The sequence below is a fragment of the Martes martes genome, assembly GCF_963455335.1.
Source record: "Martes martes genome assembly, chromosome: 6".
NCBI classification, from domain to species: domain Eukaryota; kingdom Metazoa; phylum Chordata; class Mammalia; order Carnivora; family Mustelidae; genus Martes; species Martes martes.
Genome location: NC_137893.1, coordinates 115,070,298 through 115,088,584, shown reverse-complemented (window position 1 = coordinate 115,088,584; position 18,287 = coordinate 115,070,298). Strand labels below are relative to the sequence as shown.

Sequence of the window (18,287 nt, the reverse complement as noted above, 5' to 3'; positions counted from 1 at the left end):
ACCCTACATCAGGCTCTCTGATCAGTTGGAAGCCTGCTTCTTCCTCTGCCTACAGCTCCCCTTCCTTGTGCCCTCTTTCTCTGACAAATAAATAAATAAAAACTTAAAAAAAAAAACAAACAACTAATAAGACTCATTGGAAATTGGCATCTAGAAAATGCTGGCCAGCCTTCCACATGATAGTAGACATAGCTTTAGACCCTACAGATCAGGAAAATATAGTAAAAAATAAGGGTACATAAGTTGGTACTCTTATGTGAAGGTCTTGGTCCCGGGTCCAATGTTCAGGACTAGGGCCTATCAAGGTAGCTCCCCATTTCCTCCCTACCTCCCAATCTAGAGAGAGAACTACGGGTTGCACAATTCCAGTGGAGAACCCAGGCCTCCCAAGGAATGTCTGGCAGAGTCGCCTGGATCTCAGGAGCTCTGGCACTCATTCATCTGGTCATTCATTCCTTGAGCAAGGACTTAAGGACTGCCTGCAGCTCACTGGCACGTAGTTAGCCACTGAATGAAAGCACCGGCCTCCCCCCCAACAACTCCCCCCCCCCCCCCACCGTTTAGAGACACTTGAGCACAATGGAGTCAGAAGGGATCCCATGGGCTGCATACATAGTCTTGGCCAGAATCCAAGGTCTAGAGAGGAAGACAAACAAGTCTGGGGTCTTGCAGCAAGTTTGGGGCAGGTCAGCAGGTGGTGCTCTGGTCTCCTAACTCCCAGCGCAGTGCTCTCCTTTCCCCAGCATGGCTTCCGCGTCCAGCTAAGTGGGAGAGGGCTTCATGTGTCTCAGTCTCAGGAAGCCCAAGATGGCACACGGACGCAGACGGCCATCCCTTCTTGTCGTCATTCATATCTGTGAAGGGGGTCATGAGGAGGTCCTGCCTCAAGATGTCAATTATTTGAATAGGTCAAGGGAACTTGAGTTTAAAGCACAGCTTTTAATCTGGACTTTGGGTTTCATGACTTGCGATGTTCTGAAAGGAGAAAAAAAACATAGGTTTTAGCTATAGCCCCAATGACTTGTGGGTCCCACTCTGATAGCAACAGATTTCTAATTATTAGCATAGCAACACAGCATACTAGCTGTCCCCTCTGGGTCTGGACTCACTCAGTACCTCCTATCTGCAGTGCTCTCCTGGTCCTTTCTCCCTATCCACGACCTCTCCATCCTTCAACATCCATGCCTGCCACCCCCTGGAAGGCTTCCAGGGCCAATGGCTTCATTCGCCTCAGTTACCACTAATTTGGCATTTTACAGGTACTTAATTTCATCATCAGGAAACATTCTGTCTTTTCCTATAGCAGAACCTTCCTCAGGCCCTCACAGCACCTTGCACAGCAGGGCCCAGTGGAGGTTCTCAGTATCTACTGGTCGAATGAATGAGTGAGTGAGTGAGTGAATGAATGAGTGAGTGAGTGAGTGAATGAGTGAGTGAATGAATGGTCAGTAAAACCAGAAGATGGAGCTGGGACTACTGCGGATGTCAGAGCTGTTGTTTCTATAATATCTTTCACAAAGAACTCAGATCACTCTATAAGCGATGACCTAATCCATCCTAGAGGGCAAATTATCCATAATATCCCCATATCTGGGCAAAGATAATGCGGCTGAGGAAAGAGAAGTTAAAAGTCATAAGGAGTTTCCACCAGGAAAATCAGAGAACATAGAGCAGACCATTTGAATGACAGGATACTAGTATTATGAAATCAGACCAGCGTCCTTGAGAGATGCATCACATGACTTTGAAAGGTAATTCCAGGAGAAGCAGAGTGTTTGTGTGATGGTGACATCATTGTAATAAAAGTCTAGGGATCATTTGGATTAGAAGTTCTTTTTTTCTTTTTTAAGATTTTTATTTACTTATTTGCAAGAGAGAGAGCGCACATGGGAGAGAGCAATCGAGAGTACAAGCAGGTGGAGCGGCAGGCAGAGGAAGAAGCAGGTTCCTCGCTGAGCAGGGAGCCCGATACAGGACTCGATCCCAGGACCCTGGGACCATGACCTGAGCTGAAGGCAGCTGCTTAACCGACTGAGCCACCCAGGCGTCCCTGGATATAGAAGTTCTGTTTGTCCAATGCCAATAAACAGAATGCTTCCTCCCTTTGTTTTTTTTTTTAAAGATTTTAAAATTTTATTTATTTGAGAGAGAGAGAAGGAGAGAGGGAGAACATGAGCAGGGGGCGGCAGAAGGATAGGCAGATTCCTCACTGAGCAGGGAGCCTGATGCAGGGCTCCATCCCAGGACCCTGAGATCATGATGTGAGCAGAAGGCAGACGCTTAACCGACTAAGCCACCCAGGCGCCCCAAGACCGCTTCCTTCCTTTAACGTCACACCTTCATTTGTTAGCCTCTGCACTAAAGATCTGGGTCAAAATGTCTGTAGGCAGGTTATCTTAAGTGATTTTGGAAAAGATGTGGAACACTGCTTATCAGAATCCACCAGACAACATGAAAACTCAGACTTTAAAAAAAAAAATCAGTGAGAAGTATTATTTCTAAAGGGACCATCTCAGAGCCTTAGGAGCACAGGGGCTTATTAGGAAAAGCATGAAATTGATCAGAAGAGTGAGATCCATGGCGGGGAGAAGCTATTCTTAATCAATCAACCAAGACAAGGTCAGTGAAGGTCCGCCCTGCCTTGGAAGCCTTCCAGAACCAACAGCCCATGGACCTTCCCCATCTACCTCACCCATCACTTGATACGGAACCTTCCTTTGCTTTGAGGTTTAAATTTTATGAGAGTCGTGACTTTGGGAAGCCAAACAGCACAACCCATGAAACAACAAGATGGTAAGCGAGAGTAGCACCGGTCCAGGGTTCCATACCAAAATCAAAAAGGGTGAAAATGCACAGATGATTAGGGACCAGAGCCAAATAAAGCAGGTACTGAGGATCCATTAAAACCAGTGAGGGTTTTGGAAAAAAATGGCCCCTGTGGATGTTGAAGCATCTCACCGGGCCTCCGCAAGGAGGTGGCATTTGAGTGAGCCCCACCCCGAAGGTCAAGAACTCAGCAGGGGAAGGGAGAGGCCAGTAAGGGATCCTGGTCCTGTTGGTATCTGGAGCCTGTTGCCGCTGGTTCTCACCTGCTTGGCCACCCGGCATGGGAAGTGGGCGTAGCTGTGTTGGCCGTGACCATAGCGCAGGCCCATGAGCCTCAGGACCGCGTGGCTGTCGTTGCCGGCAAATCTGTTAGACGAGCCGAAGGCAAAGTGGTAAGTTCTCTCGGTGAGGTGACTGTCCGGCTCTGTAGAGTGGGCCTTCTGTCTCTGCAGGGTGGCTGCCAGCTTCCTGAGGGAGGAGTCTGAGAGCTTGTATAAAAACCTCTTAAAGCTGGGGTGTCGCCGGATCTGGAAGCAGAGACAAGGGAGGCCATCAGGGATGGTGGCAGAGAGCCGCCTCCCGCCAGCTGCCCTCTGCCCAGCTCCACGCACCCAGGCTGGGAGCCTCTCAGACTCTGCTCTGCTCTGCGAGGTTCAACTCCAAGCAGCAGAACAATGTGGGTAAAAAAGAAAAAAAGAAAAAAAAAAGCAGGTCTCTGTATAACAGAGGCTTAAATAGCAAAATAGCATTTACTAGCTGTGGGATTTCCCTGAGCCTCAGTTTAGTCAGGGCATGGCAGTAATGATGTCCGGCGCCTGCACGGTGTTGTTGGGGGAGGGGATTCAGTGAGGTCGTTTATGTAGAATGTTCCATGCGGAGTAGATGTTGGGTGAATTTCAGTTCCCACTCTCAGTTGTCCCCTCTTAATACCTAAATGTCCTGGGTTGCATTCCAAGGGCTCAGGGGCGGCTAGTTTATGTGGTAAGTGATGCAGGGAAACACTGACGGGGTGATGGAGATCTGGGACAAGGCTAGGAAGGCAGTCCACCCACTCCAGCTACCAAGCCTGGTCCTCACTGGCCACTCCAGGAGTGGAGGTAGAACATACTCCTCGGAGTTATCCCCGTAAGGGGGGTGGTGATCATTCTGGCCTGCCATGTGGGTGGCAAAATTGTTCCCAGAAGCCAGTTCTCAGGCAAAAGGACAAGGGTGCTGGCAGTGGGGAGTTGGGCCAGTGTGCACCGTGGTGGTAAAGTGAGGCACTCCCAGAGCCCGCTCTGCTCATGACCCATCCATGACTTATGCTCATATCTGATACCTCATATGTGATCTGTGTCTGTCTCTCCAAGCAGACTGTGAGGCTTTCAAAGAGGGAACTTTCTATTACAGGCTCTCCAGCAGGAGGGGAAAAGCTAAAAGCTTGAGAGAATTGCAGAGCACATTGATGCTGAAATGTGGGCTGAGGCAGAGTGAAAAGGAAGCTCGCAGAGGACACGATCAGTGGGACTGGCAGGCCGGACTTAGGGAAGGAGGCTTCCGGGGAGGTCAGACATGAGTGAAACCTTGAGGGGGATTTGGATTTGGGGAAGTCCTGGCCAGCAGGGTGAGAGCCCCATGGGTGTTATATTATTTTCAGCTAACATTTATCTCATCTGCTATGTGACTGGCATTTTCTATATATATATATATACTAAGCCTTGTCAAGTTGATATATAACCCCTATTTTGCAAAAGAGAAAACAGAGGCTCAGAGAGGTTAAGGGACATGCCCAAGGTCACTTGGATGTGGAGATATGGGGACTGAACTCGGGCCTCAGCTGTGCGATGATGAGGCCCCCCCAGGGCCAGCCTTGGCGGGACTGAACAGGCCTTACCTGCTCCCCCAACTGGCCATCCACTTCTTGGAGAAGGTCCACCAGCCTCTGAATGATCAGCTCCTCTAAGGAAAATAAAGAAAGATCCGCGGACTGTTGACGAGTTCTGCAATAACTCGTGCTCCCATTACAGATGATATTGTTGTCTCTAAAGCACAGCACATGGACTAGTTCTGAAGGGCAAAGAAAAATCTTCCCCGAAACTAGGGCTGAGGCATGAAAGCTTTACTTGAGTTTGCTTTATAGAAACTGAAAGGACGTTGGCCAGTCAAGGCTCACCTCGGCTCCATTCGACAGATGGGGAAACTGAGACCTTCCAATGTCCCCTGTCCAGGCTACTGAGTAGCGTGGTCAGGCATGGGAGTTGGGACCAGGAGCAGCTAATCAGAAAGCAGGGAGGGGGAAAGGCCACGGCCACAGATGCAACAAGAATGCGTCCATGAGGGGCGTGTGGGTGGCTCAGTCATCAAGCTTCTGCCTTTGGCTCGGGTCCTGAAACAGGGTTCTGGGATTGAGCATTGTATCGGGCTCCCTGCTCAGTGGGGAGCCTACTTCTCCCTCTCCCACTCCCTCTGCTTGTGTTCCCTCTCTTGCTATGTCTCTCTCTGTCAAATAAGTAAATAAAATCTCTAAAAAAAAAAAAAGAATGCATCCACGAGCCTGGGCTGCAAGACCTAATTGCACATACTCCGGATATTTGTGGTCCTTTTGGTGTAAACTAGCGGCGGCTTGAAATCAGCCATGGTGGGAACACTTACACCATAGAAAACTGCAAATCCTGCATATCTGGGTTCCCCACCAGGCCTACCTTCAGCCCCTTTGCCAGACCACCACTGGTTATGAGACCCAGAGCCAGCTGGGAATTTTATATGAAACATTCAAGCAAACCAGGCCGGTGGCATAGGGTGAAGTGACATCCCACGGAACAGACAGATGTTCTGTAGCTGAAGAGAACTTTCCACCTGCAACTCTTCCCCAGGAGCCCCAGCTGAAAGGCCAGCCCTGCCTCTTCCCTGTGCTGCTGGAGTCTCCTGGGGTGTTTGTCAGCACCTTCCCAGACCCCGCTCGAATTCACCCTATGAGACCCACACAAGTAGAAGCCCCAGGGCAGCTGCCCCAGGAGAGGGCAAGGTGGTACTAACTAGATTCGAACACTTCGTCTGGCTGCGGTTCCTCCTCTGGCTTGTGGCCTCTGATCTGGGAGAACAATTCTGAGGATCCAACAGGGGTCCCTTCTGCAGGCGAGGACTCCTGGAGCTCGACATCGTCCAGATCTGAGGGCAGAAAGGAGATGGTGTGAGTGTGTTTTGCAAAAATCTCAAATCCACAAGCACATCATAGGGGTCCAGTTCCCGACAAGAAGCTGTCCAAAGGCACTGGCACCAGAGGGGTCCTGGTTTCCCAGGCTCCTCAGCGAGCCCCCAGCCCTGCAGGGCCCAGCTCAAAGTGCCTTCTTCACCCCCTCCAGAAATCTCCTTCTTCCTTTCTGCCGGCAGCCCCCTCTGCCTCCTTATAGTCTGAGAGAAAACAGCAGGCCTGCTGAGGGATCCCACCCGATGAGCCTGCTTCGCCTTCGCTCTGTGAGGCCTGGCTGAGTCACTTTGCCTGTGTGAGCCTCACTTTCTCCATCTGCCAAATGGGAATAACAAGACTGACTTCACGGGTTGCTAGGTGGTTAAATGAGATGACACGTGTGAGAGGGGCATGTAGGAGGCCCTCCTTTGAGGTCAAGGGAATCGTGGTGTACCTCGGGCTGTGGAGTTTTGAAAAAGCAGAGGCCCAGGCCACATCCTACTTCACCCAACCTGGGTCTCTGAACTTTTCTATTTTTGTGTATTTATGTGTTTATGTAAGGGGGGAGGGAGGGCTTGCACTGTGGGTGGTGGGTCCAGTGGGCGCCCAGCACCCACCCCCTCCCACAGGCCCCCCTCCCCTCTCAGAGCGGAGAGCCAAGGTCAAGCCTGGGGCTGAGGCCTGCGCAGGGGGAGGCCTGGGGCCAGAGGCAGCCTCTGTGACCATGGCAACGCTGGGCCTGCTCACCGAGGCTGCTGGAGGTGGAGGGCTGATGGCCCCCCACACACAGGGGCAGAAAGCTGGGCCTCCTGTGAGGTCGGGACTCTGGGCTGGCAACACCCGCAGCCCCCGCTCTCTTCGGTTCCTTGGAGCCGTGTTTCTTATGAGAAAAAGCTTTCCTGAAGCTGGACTTTTTCTCAGGGGATTTCCTTCTGCAGGGCGGGGACAGGCTTTCCACGGCCACCTCTGGTTCCTGGACTTGAAGCTGTTGCGGGGGAGATGAGAGAAACTGAGTCAGGTCCCCCGGATTGTGAGGAGATTGCGAGTGAGCTGGGAAAGAGACCAGCACCCCCTGAAACAAATGGAGACCCCGCTGTGGACCAGAGGGCAAGGCCTGTCCAGAACAAAGGTGGCCTGCAGCCACGGGGCTGGCTGGTGGAGGCTTCAGGAAGGAGGGAACAGAGCCCTGCTCTGGAAAGACGGAGCACTGGGGGAGGGGCAGGGAAGTTCTTAGGCCAAGCAGGAGTGGGGGTGTCCACAGTGAGGGTCAGGATCTGTGTGGGGAATGTCTGCCTCACCTTCTCTCCCCACTGCTCCTCCGCATCCGGGAGTAGGGCCGTGATCCTCTGGATGAATTCTTCTAAAAGGGAACAAAATGCTTGCTTACACATGAGTGTGGAGAATAGTTTTTCTACGGTCAGCCCTCACTTCCTAAGGCCCAAGTGGCTCCCTGGGTGAATCTGACAGGTCTCCAGGTTGCTAACCAGCTTGCCCTTCTCGGTCGTCCCGGGCCTGGCCATGGGGACGAGGCAGATTCCTCAGAAGTGGCCTGAGCTGGTTCCCTGGGAATCTATTCACTTCTTCGTTGGCCAGGCAGCACTTTCAATGCACCCGTAAGTGTGAGGAAGATAACGTAGGCCCCTGCCTCCAGGAGGTGTCTCAAGGCCATCTGGAAAGGCTAGGTCCCCACCGGTCCCCTGGCCCGGCACCTTCCTCCTCTTCCCTTCTCAATTCCCCTTCAAGGCACAGTTTCTGTGGGAAGCAGACAAGGCAGGATGGGGGATGTGGAGGAAGTGGATACTTCAAAGGTTCTCCAGACACGCAGAACTGACGGTTCTGCCAATGGTAAGGGAGTAAGAGTGACAGCACCGGTCTGTTGAACCTTGCCCCTAGGGCCCCTCCCCTCCTTCCTCTCCTCCGGACTTCTCCGGAGGCCCTGCTCTCAAGCTGGGCTCCAGAACCACCACTATAGTAACAATAAAGGGCAGCTAACATTTATTAGCTCTGAATAGCTTATTCATTGCCCCGAGGCTCTGGACCCCGCCTGCTGTGCTCTGCGGAAGTCAAGGCCAGGTCACTGCCTCTCTCTGGGCCAGTTTCTCTTCTGTGTGGGGAGGGGTCAGGCCACATGATTTCCAAGGGGCCTCTGAGAAAAGGAGGGGATACTAACTGAATTCCAAGGCTCTGTTGGTCTGCAAGGCCTCTTCGGGTCCCTGGCTTCCTGCCTGGGCGGCAAGCTCGAAGGGGCTTGGAGCCCCGCCGTCTGCGGACAGGGCCTCTTGGATGCGGGGTTCCTCCGAGCCTGAGAAGCATGAAGAAATGGTGGGTGTGTTTCATCCGTGTGAGGGTGTTAACTAACACAGAGAAGTTAGCAGAGTTCCAAAGTCCACTCCATGGCTAGAGTGTACAAAGGCCTTGCTGGGGCAGAGATGAGCAGGGGGTCAGGGTCAAGGCTCTGAGGTACTGGTCCAGACCTCGCTCCCTTATCCCCTTGCACTTCTTACAACTGGCTTTCCCCGGCTTTGCCCTCCACTCCTCCCTCCTCCAGTAACCTCATTCCTCCTCCAGCATCTCCGTGGTGTGGAGAGTAAAGGCCTGATTCCTTGGCATGACTTAACACAGCAGGGCCAGAATTCCACCACTGGGGCTCTCTATTTGGTCCAAAACATTGCCCCTCCTTTTTAAAATGTAAAATTTCCTGGCCAGGACAAGTGACGAGGCTAAGCCATTCCTCCCTGCCACCGAGCTGGCAGGTCTAGCCCTGGTCCCATCATTTGTGGGCCATGTGAACTTGAACGCATTGTTTGACCTCCCCAAGCCTTAGTTCCCTCATCTGTAAAATGGGGATAACAATATGGCTATGAAAACTGATGGAGTATAGATACACAGTACAGAAGGGTCTTATTTTACAGATGAGGAGACTGAGGCAGGCACAGAGATGGGGAATGATGTAGAAAGTCCCAGTTCAGAGCCTAGGTGTCCTGCGTCCCAGGCTGTAGTTCCTTCCTGCCGGTGTGACCCCTGGCAGGGTTGAGAGGCGGGAGCTGTGAAGCCATGGGGATGGCTGAGGGATTCCTCAACACAGTCTCCCCTGGGGGGCTTAGCTGGATTGCCTGCCTAGACAGTGAGGTTTCATGTGTGGAGGTCACCTGCTATCATCCCTTTCTCCTCCCCACTGCCTTCCCCACACTGCTTGGGCCAGAGCAAAAGTCAGAACTGGGACGGCAGCCCTTAAAATGTCCAGTTTGAACCCGGGAGAAGGTTCCAGAGCTGGAGGCAGCTGCTTTGTTGCTAGTAACTCAGAGCCTACTTACCAGGGCTGCTGGAGGTGGAGGGCTGGTGGCCCCCCACACACAGGGGCAGAAAGTTGGGCCTCCTGAGCGGCCGGGACTCCAGGCTGGAAACATCTGCGGGTCCCGCTCTCTTAGGCTCCTCAGAGCCATGTTTCTTGTGAGAAAAGGCTCTCTTGAGACTCGACTTCTTCTCTTGGGATTTCTTCCTGACAGCTGGTGCTGGGTTCTGTGGAACCACCTCTGGCCGAGGAGCTTGAAGCCGCTGTGGGAGAGATGAGAGAAACTGAGTCAGGGACTGACCTTGAGGAGAGGGAAAAACTTCCTGAGAAGCAACTGAAGAACAACCAAGTGCTTCAAGGTGGCCCCAGGGGAGGGAGGTGACAGAACCCAGAGCAGGGGAGCACTGAGGCCTAGAAGGGCAGATGGAGCTTGAGCATGGAAGGGGAAGGGGGGGCAGCGAGGAAGAGGAAGCAGCAAGCCTCTGGGGGTCTACACAGACCATTTGCTCCTTACCTCCTTCTCCCACTGGTCTCCCACTCCTTGGAGAAATTCCACTATCATCCTGATGATAGTCTCCTCTGAAAGAAAATGAAGCGCCCAGTTAGCATTAGCGAAATGCACCACATTTCTCCATGTGCAGAGAATGCTTTCTAATGGCAGTCTTGGACTTCTGAGATCAACTTAGTCCTTCTGTATTGAGGGCACTCTTAAAACAGTTCCTCAGGCCATGGAAGTGAGAAAAAGCACCATGTCCCAGGAGCTAGTGTTTCTGAGAGAGAATTGGGAGATCCACAGGGAAAGGGGAGCTGGCCAAAGCATGAATTCTTATGCAGGCCATCTCAGGTCAGTCCTTCAAGAGTTCAACCTGTACCCCACCACTACCTTTGACCTTTACAGATTTGTGAATATCTGCTTTGGGTTTGGCAAGCTGTGTGAACTTGAGTAAATCTCTTAACCTCTCTGGGCCTTCATCTCTTTCCCTGTGAAGTGTGAATCATCATCTCGGTTCTGCTTCCCTCAGACGGCTATCAGGCCATCAAGGAACTGTGCTTGGAAATACTGTGGGAGCCTCATGCTGATCTTCCCAGCTGCCAAATTCCAGTGTGGGAAATGGTGGTGACCCAGCCTAACTAAGGAGGAGGACAGAGGGAACCCAGCAGGCATGACACAGGTGGCCTACCCCACTAAGTCTTTACGGAGAAACCACAAACAACATAAATGGTTTTCTTTGATACCCCCCATCACCGATCCAGAGACAATATGCCCGGGAGTAGCCTCTGCTAGCTGCCAGCTGACTGCTTTACACGAAAGAAGGTGCAAACAAGACTCCCCAGTCCCGGGCTGTCTACAGATTTTGTCACCCTCCCATTTCCCTCCCTCGCTTCTGTCTCATTTATAAATCTTGTTGGGCTTTTGTTCCTTGACTTGGTCTACCAGCTGATTTCCTCTAGTGTGAAAAAACAATTAGCATGTAAAACACACAGCCTGCAGACCAGCCAACTAAATGTCTTTTAGTTATTCTTTGACAGATGCATAGATGTTTTATTATCTTTTGAAATATGCCCATTCTTTATAGGGACTTAGATTAATAGGGGCAACAACAGTATTGTAGTTGTGCGTGAGACTGTACTCATTTCTCGGAGATGGGTGCTTAAGTATTTAAGGATGAAGGACCATTTTACTGAAAATGGCTCAGCAACAAAATTACACACACACACACACACACACACACGTATGAAGCAAATATTGGCCTCCGTCAACAACTGGGAGTATATGAGTGTGCACAGAACTCTTCCACTCTTCCATATATGTAAATGTATATATAAATTCTATATTCCAAAAAAATAAATAAATAAATTCTATAGTCCCTATTCCATCTTCCTTCTATAAATTTAAAAAGACTAAAAAAAAAAAAAAAAGGCCCATGCTCATTAACACATAAGGCAGGAACATTTGCCAGTGGCTGTTCTAATTCCTGAGACTCCCTTCTGTGAAAATCTAAAATAAGTAAATGTGACCAGCAGCACCAGAAGGAGCAAGATCAGCATAGGCATTTTTGAAAGGGACCATCCAAGGTCTAAGCAGTCATCCAGAACAATCCATTTCATTTGGTTCGGGCCACCCCAGCATCAGGGAAAGAGGATACTAAGTAGATTCTGACTCACTGTCAAGGTTTTTGAGCTCCTCTTCCCGCCAGTGACCTGTGGCTTGAGAAGAGATCTCCGACACTCCAGGACCCCTGTCCTCAGTGGACAAGGACTGGTGGAGATCAGAACCTTCCCCACCTGGAAGAAAGTGGAAAGTAAGTGTATGTGTGGGGGTGTGAAGGGGTGTCCATGACATTCTTCTGACTTTTTTCATAAACACATTGAAATGGCACAGAGCTCACAGCAGGACAGGAACTGTAACTCTAGGCTTAACCAAAAATCCAGAAACCTGCCAAGGTTTCCATTTGAAAACAGGCTGCTTCAACCCAGGCGTTCTTATTCTCATTAAAAACATGGTGAGTTTGGGGGCGCCTGGGTGGCTCACTTGGTTGAGTGTCTGCCTCTTGATTTCGGCTCAGGTCATGATCACAGGGTTTGGGGATCAAAAGCCCCTGTCGGGCTCCACGCTCAGCGGGAAGTCTGCTTGAGATTCTCTCTCTCTCCTTTTTCCTCTGCCCCTCCCCCAGCTCGTGTGTACCCTCTCTAAATAAATAAATAAATAAATAAAATCTTAAAAAAAACCCAAAACAACAACAACCACCCATGGTGAATTTTGAGAGCTACAGGGCAAAGCTCTGTTTCCCTCCAGGTGCCTGCAGACCCTTCCACTCCAGGACCTAAGTAAGAGTCAGGAAAGAAAGGCACCTTGGGGACCAGCTTCCTTATTTTCCAAATGAAGAACCAAAGGTCGAGGAGAGGACTTGCTCAAGGTCACAGAGCAAATTTATTCCTGATACAGCCGATCCTAGAACCTGCATACTTCTTCCACCTCTCTGGCCCTGCCCATGGTCCTCTCACCTCTGAATTAAAGTCGTGGGCTGGGCTTCCCTTTTCACCTCCCGCCCTGCCTTCCCATCCCCTGCCCTGCCACCAGCACCCCCACCCCAAACCCACCCTGTGCCAGCTCCGGGCCACGGTTATCCCAGGAGGTAGCAACTGTCGCTATCCCCATTTTATGGATGGAAAAAAATAATTGAGGCTCAGAGAGGAAAGTCGCCAGCCCCGGGTCACACTGGTGGCAGCCGGGTTTGACAGCAGGTTCTCAGCCACGGTGCTGTTCTGCCTCAAAGAAATTTCACAGTGGAGCTGTCCCTGATGGTTGCCCTGCCTTCCAAGTCCATCTCCGTTGAGAGGTTTGGGGACCCCTGGCTTAGAGTACCCTAGCCCTTGGGGGTGGGGCAGGGGGGTGACCAGGCATCGTCTGCTCACCCTTGGGTGCTGGGCCCAGGTCAGCCTCCTCAGAGCACTGGGCGGCAGCCATCTTGGGCAGCCCTGTCTCTTGGCCTTCTGCCTCCTGATCTTGGGCTCCCTTGGTTTCCTCAGCAACATGTTTCTTGTGACCGTGTTTCTTGCGGCTGGCCTTCTTGTCGTGGGCTTTCTTCCTAGGAGCTGTGTCCCCCGGGGTCTCAGGGGTTTCTTCAGGCTTGGAGAGGCCGTCCTTCCCCTTTGCCTTCTGGCTGCCCTTTTCTTTAGGCTCCTCCGGGCCCGTCCTCAGAAAGAAGTTTATAAGGGTCTTCAGCCACCCCTGCTGGCCGCGCTTCTGGGCCTTGTCCTTCTTGGTGTCCTGTGGAGGCCTCTGGTCACTGGGGACAAACTCCCTGTTCTCCTCTGGGCTGAGGGCTGTGGCCATGGTGTCCTGAGCCTCCACAGACTGAGCTGGGTTCTGGGGACATCTGGTGCCATCGCTGGCCGTCCGGTGGAGCAGCCGCCTGGAGGGGCTGGTGAGCATGGGCAGGGACAGGCACTGGCAGTCCCATGACTCGGAGTCCTTCTTGGGGCCGTGTGACCTGTCCAGAGACCTGGCTCTCCTCCCTGACAGAGGCTTCTTGGGTCCCCGTGGATTCTCCATGGGCACTACGAACAAAGCAAACAGTTCCCTTACAAGAGCCCTACCACAGATGCGGCAGCGGCCGGCCAGGCTCACCTGTGCTCTGAGCCACCGTGCCCATTCATGTGAGCGATAACCAACCCTCAGAGCTGTCGTCTCCATTCAATGCCTCAGCAGTCCCGGGAGGTTGGACTAGCCTCATCCCCGTTTTCCAGGGGAGGAAACTAAACCATGGAGGTCATGCTCCAGATGTCACAGCCGCTCGGCAACTACCCCAGGGCACGGCCAGAAGGGGCACGGCCTTGCCGACACCCGGATTTTAGTCCATTGAGACTGACTGACTTCTGATCCCCCAGAACTGGAGGGTGATTAACTCATGTTGTTCTCAAACCTCTGAGTTTGTGGTATTTTGTTACAGCAGCAATAGGAAACTAATACAGCTGGAGCCAGGGGCCCAGTCCTGCCCCTCCGGACTTCGGGCAGCTCGCGCATGGTTCCTCACCTGAAATATGCCAGTGACCTGAGGGTCTGTCGCACGGGCCGCAAGACTGTTTCACAAGACAGCTCAGTAAATGGCAACCGTGCTCCTCCCATCGCCTGGGCCAAAAATGTGAAGTCATCCAGACCCCAACCCATCTCCCCACCTCCTCCACCGACCCCCTGGGTCAGTCTGGGCTCCAGCTCTGCTCATTGGGGCTACACAATCACCTCCCAATGGGTCCCTTCCCCTCCTGCCCCCCATTCTGCTCTCTTCCTCCTCCCAGTTTCTCCCCTCAGCAGCCATGGGGACACACCCTAAGTCAGAACATGTCACTGTCTTGCTTCCAACAGCTCCTCTTTCACTCAGAGTCAAAGTCAAAATCATTACTCTAACCACCAAGGCCCTGTACAACCTGGTCCCATTGTCCTTCTCGGCACCTCTCATCACTCACTTCATGCTCACAGCCCTGCTCCCTGCCTCAGGGCCTTCACACAGGCTCTTTCTAGAACATTCTTATGGTCTATTCCCTCACTTCCTTCAGGGCTTTGCTCAAATGTCACCTTCCCAGAGAGGCCCTCCCTGTGCATCCCCCAATAAGCACATCTTCTCCCTCTTTACTACGTCATGTTATGCAATATCACATCTCTCTCTGTGTCATTGTTATCTTCTGAGTCTCTCTTCCTTCCCTCTGTTTTGCAAGGTCTTATATCCTGAGCACCTAGCCCTCCATAAGCCTTCCTTCAATAATGAATAAATGTACAAAACAAAGTCTTAGTAAACAAAGTTTAGTAAACTCTAGTCAAAGTCTAGTAAACTTTACTAAACAAAGTTTAGTAAACAAAGTTTAGGGGGTGCCTGGGTGGCTCAGTTGGTTAAGCGACTGCCTTCGGCTCAGGTCATGATCCTGGAGTCCCGGGATCGAGTCCCGCATCGGACTTTCTTCTCAGCAGGGAGTCTGCTTCTCCCACTGACCTCTCTCCTCTCATGCGTTCTCTCTCTCTAATAAATAAATAAATAAAATCTTAAAAGAAACAACAACACAGTTTAGTAAACTCTACAATACATAAGGTGTCTTTGGGTGTGTAGTTGACGTAAAATCAACATATCTGGACTGGTCTCATCTTACAACAGTGGGACCCCTTCTTTGGTCCATCCAGAAGGAAGCAATTGCCCATGGAAAAGGTGACAGAAAGAATCATCTCCTCCTGGGCAGCGTTTTAAGCAGGGCAGGCTGTGAGCAGTGCACCTACTTTGCATATCTTTAATCCAAAACTCCTGTGGCTTCCCGATTCTTTCAAAGTTGTTCAGAAACCCTTTACCCTTTGGTGCAAGTTAAAAGAAAAATAAAATATGGCCTTGAATCCCAAATCTGAGCCCCCCGAGATTACTATGGAATTTAAATCCATGGACAGGCTATTCTACTTTGTAATTATGCATTTACTAAGTATTAGTGTATTATATATTCATGAATTATGTATTTATATCATATCTCCTGCATTAACCAATTAATTCATTACTTTATGTTTTTAAAAAGATCTTATTTATTTATTTGACAGAGAGAGAGAGAGAGAGAGAGAAGCAGGGAGAGGAAGAGGGAGAAGCAGTCTCCCCGCTGAGCAGAGAGCCCAATGGAGGGGCTCGATCCCAGGACTCTGGGATCACAACCTGAGCCAAAGGCAGATGTTTAATAACTGAGCCACCCAGGCACCCCTAGTTCTTTACTTTAAAATGTGCTCTATCACATTCCAGCTTAGAGATGCAAATAATAGTCTATAATTGCAGTTTCAGGTGTGTGCGGATCCATGTGAATATGAGGAAAATACACATATAGAGAGAAAGGACAGGCATGGGGAAATATAGGGAGATTTGAAGGTGAGCGTAACTTTCAGGATGTCGTCCCTCTTTCGAGCATGGGTATGGGGAGAAGGGACTGGGAAGGGTGGCCAGAGGCCCTGGGTACCAGCAGCACAGCTGGGTATCCACACATGGACAATCTTGGAGAAAATGAGGAAACGGGCTGGGGAGGAAGCAGGCAATTTGGAAAGCTTTATTTGTTGTTTAATGTTCCCTCAAAGGAACATCTGAGTTACATGAAACCTTTAGCACTCCGTGCCTGCATCTTATATGGAATTAACGAATGCTCTCGAAAGCCTGGGAAGTCTATGGTCATGCTTTTGAAAAGTGGTGTGGGGTAGGCTACGCAGAAGAAATCATAGAAGAAAATATTTTCTTTCTTCTCTTTTATGTCTTTCAACAATGTTCAATAAGCACCCGCCAAGTACCAGGGATCAGGCTCGGTGCTGGGGATATAAGGAACGAGAGGCGGGTTGTGCCCTCGGAGAGAATGTTCTGGTCTTCTTCAGATGGGCACCACAGTAAGTGGTAGTGACGGTAATGGTCTATTCCCCTGAGAGCCGCTCTCTCTTTAGTAGCACACGGTCTTAAGAGAAGATAAATTTAGGTTGAAGGTCTATTTAATTCAAGATCCAAGTAAGTTGGGCCAGAAATATTTACTGAGTGGTGTCAGGGTTCTCTCTGCCTTCTCTGTATATTCCTGCGGTCAGGGCACCTTGGATGGGGTTGGCTGAGAGACTGTTCAATAACAAAACCACCAAACCAGCCAAACACAGCAGAACACCCTTGTCCAGCTCAGCCCCTCTTCTTCCTGTGCTAACCTGGCTTGGGTGGCAGGGCTGGGAGTGGGAGGGGGCCTGGCAGGGAGGGTCGGAGCATCCTTCCCAGCTAATGCGAGAAGAGCCGCAGTAATCGTTTAAAAGCTGTCATTGCTATGGAAACGGTTTCCACCATTGCTGATGGTCGCAGTGTCCTCCTACTGTCTGAAGGACACGCTGCTACTTCTCATCAGAGCATCGGCATAATTCCACCAGGCAGTGGTGTCCTTCTCGATGTTTTCTCAAGGAAACTGCCTTGATTTGGCCGCCCCCTCCCCAGAACACCGACGCTCTGGGCCTGGAGGGAGGCCAGGGAGAGCAGCAGCTGCTGAAGCCCCAGAGGCCGGCTGGCCGAGGCCTTTCTGAGGGTTTCCCCAGAAAGGATAGACCCAGGATCTCTCAAGTTCTCCTCATTCCAAACCAGGGACCTTGTCCTCCCTTACGGGTCTACAGCATTCGATACTGCGTTCACATGGCCTCTCTACTTCCTTGAAACTCTTCCCTCCCTGGGCGGCCATGACCCAGCTCAGCCCAGCCTCCCTCCACCTCTCTGACCAGTGCTCCTTCTCTGTAATGCTCCAAAGATCCTCTCTCCACACGCCAGCAGGGAGTGGAGAGAGTGCGGTTGGCCCAGGAGGTCACGCCCACCCACCCCCAGGAGACACCCCGGAAGAGCCTCCCTTTGGCCAATGTGTCCTCAGACTCTTTAAGTCTCTAAGCCCTGATTGTGTTTACACACACCCCCCACATGCCCCAAATTCTATATGTGCTGAAATTAAATCTTTCCAGAATTTCTAATTATAATATTCTGCCTATCTAGAATTCAGCAAAGCAAAACTTTCTCTTTCCTTCCTCTTCCTTTTCCATGTTCCATGCCCCTGCCCTGTTGGGGGTCCACCCACTCTTGGCCATTCGGGGAATTCCACCCTGTCCGGGATGTAGGTGCAGACCAGGAACCCCGAGACAGCAGCCAACCCTGACTGTTGAGGAGCCCCAGCTGCTCTCATAAACTCGTTTATGGCCTTGGCAGAAAGCAGACTTCGGAACAAAGTCCCGGCCTGCTCTGAAACCCCCAGGTGAGGCGCAAAGCTCAAGTCTTCTGATAAGCCGTGATCCAGGTGGGTGACGTGTTCACAACAACCACCGCCCACCAGAGAAAGCCCGCAGAGCTGACCTTGAGGGATTAGGGAGCGGGAAGTTTGCCAACTTCTTCGAAGCGTGCTGCCATCTTTGTTTTATTGCCTGAATGATAACACTGACCTCATCTGTACTCCATTCGCTCCTTCATTCCTCTGGCCCCATTACTCTGTAACTGCTCTGGCTCTGGTTCACAGACGGGTTCTGTGGCTCCCCTTCTCCGCCCTGGGCTTCACACAACTGATGTCAACAGACAGCTGGACAATCTAATGGAGTGCCCGTGGCGCCCATGTGGGGGCGCAAGGTCAACACCCGCAGACACTCATTGCCGTAGGCTGAATGTTTTTGTATGTCCCCTCCACACACCTTGATATTAGGAGGTGAGGTCTTTGGGAGTTGATTAGGTCATGAGAGCAGAGCCCTCTTGAAAGAGACAGGCTCCCTCACCCTTTCCACCAGGTAAGGGCACCCTGAAAGGGGACCATCTGTAGAGGCCCCCACGAGACACCAAATCTGCTGGCACCGTGTTCTTGAACTTCCAGCCTCTGGAACAGTGAGAAATAAAGGTCTGTTGTTTAAGCCACCCAGGCTGAGGGCCATGGCAGCCCAAATGGGCTCACACACTCGTGGGTCACAGAAACACACTCCAACACACATAAGCCTATGTGGCTTCCTAA

General features: G+C 51.3%; 1 protein-coding gene across 1 annotated transcript; it reads right to left on the bottom strand.

Moving 5' to 3' along the window:
- Window positions 1–710: 710 nt before the first annotated feature.
- BNIP5 (BCL2 interacting protein 5) lies at window positions 711–13,341 on the bottom strand (the record flags this gene model as incomplete). The annotated part of the gene is made up of 11 exons (XM_080805931.1): window positions 711–761; window positions 3,090–3,353; window positions 4,700–4,764; window positions 5,842–5,973; window positions 6,740–6,977; window positions 7,291–7,352; window positions 8,163–8,294; window positions 9,307–9,547; window positions 9,799–9,863; window positions 11,451–11,570; window positions 12,702–13,341. 11 exons carry the CDS (start codon window positions 13,339–13,341, stop codon window positions 711–713), a joined length of 2,010 nt encoding a protein of 669 aa, XP_080662057.1.
- Between the last annotated feature and the right edge of the window lie 4,946 nt (window positions 13,342–18,287).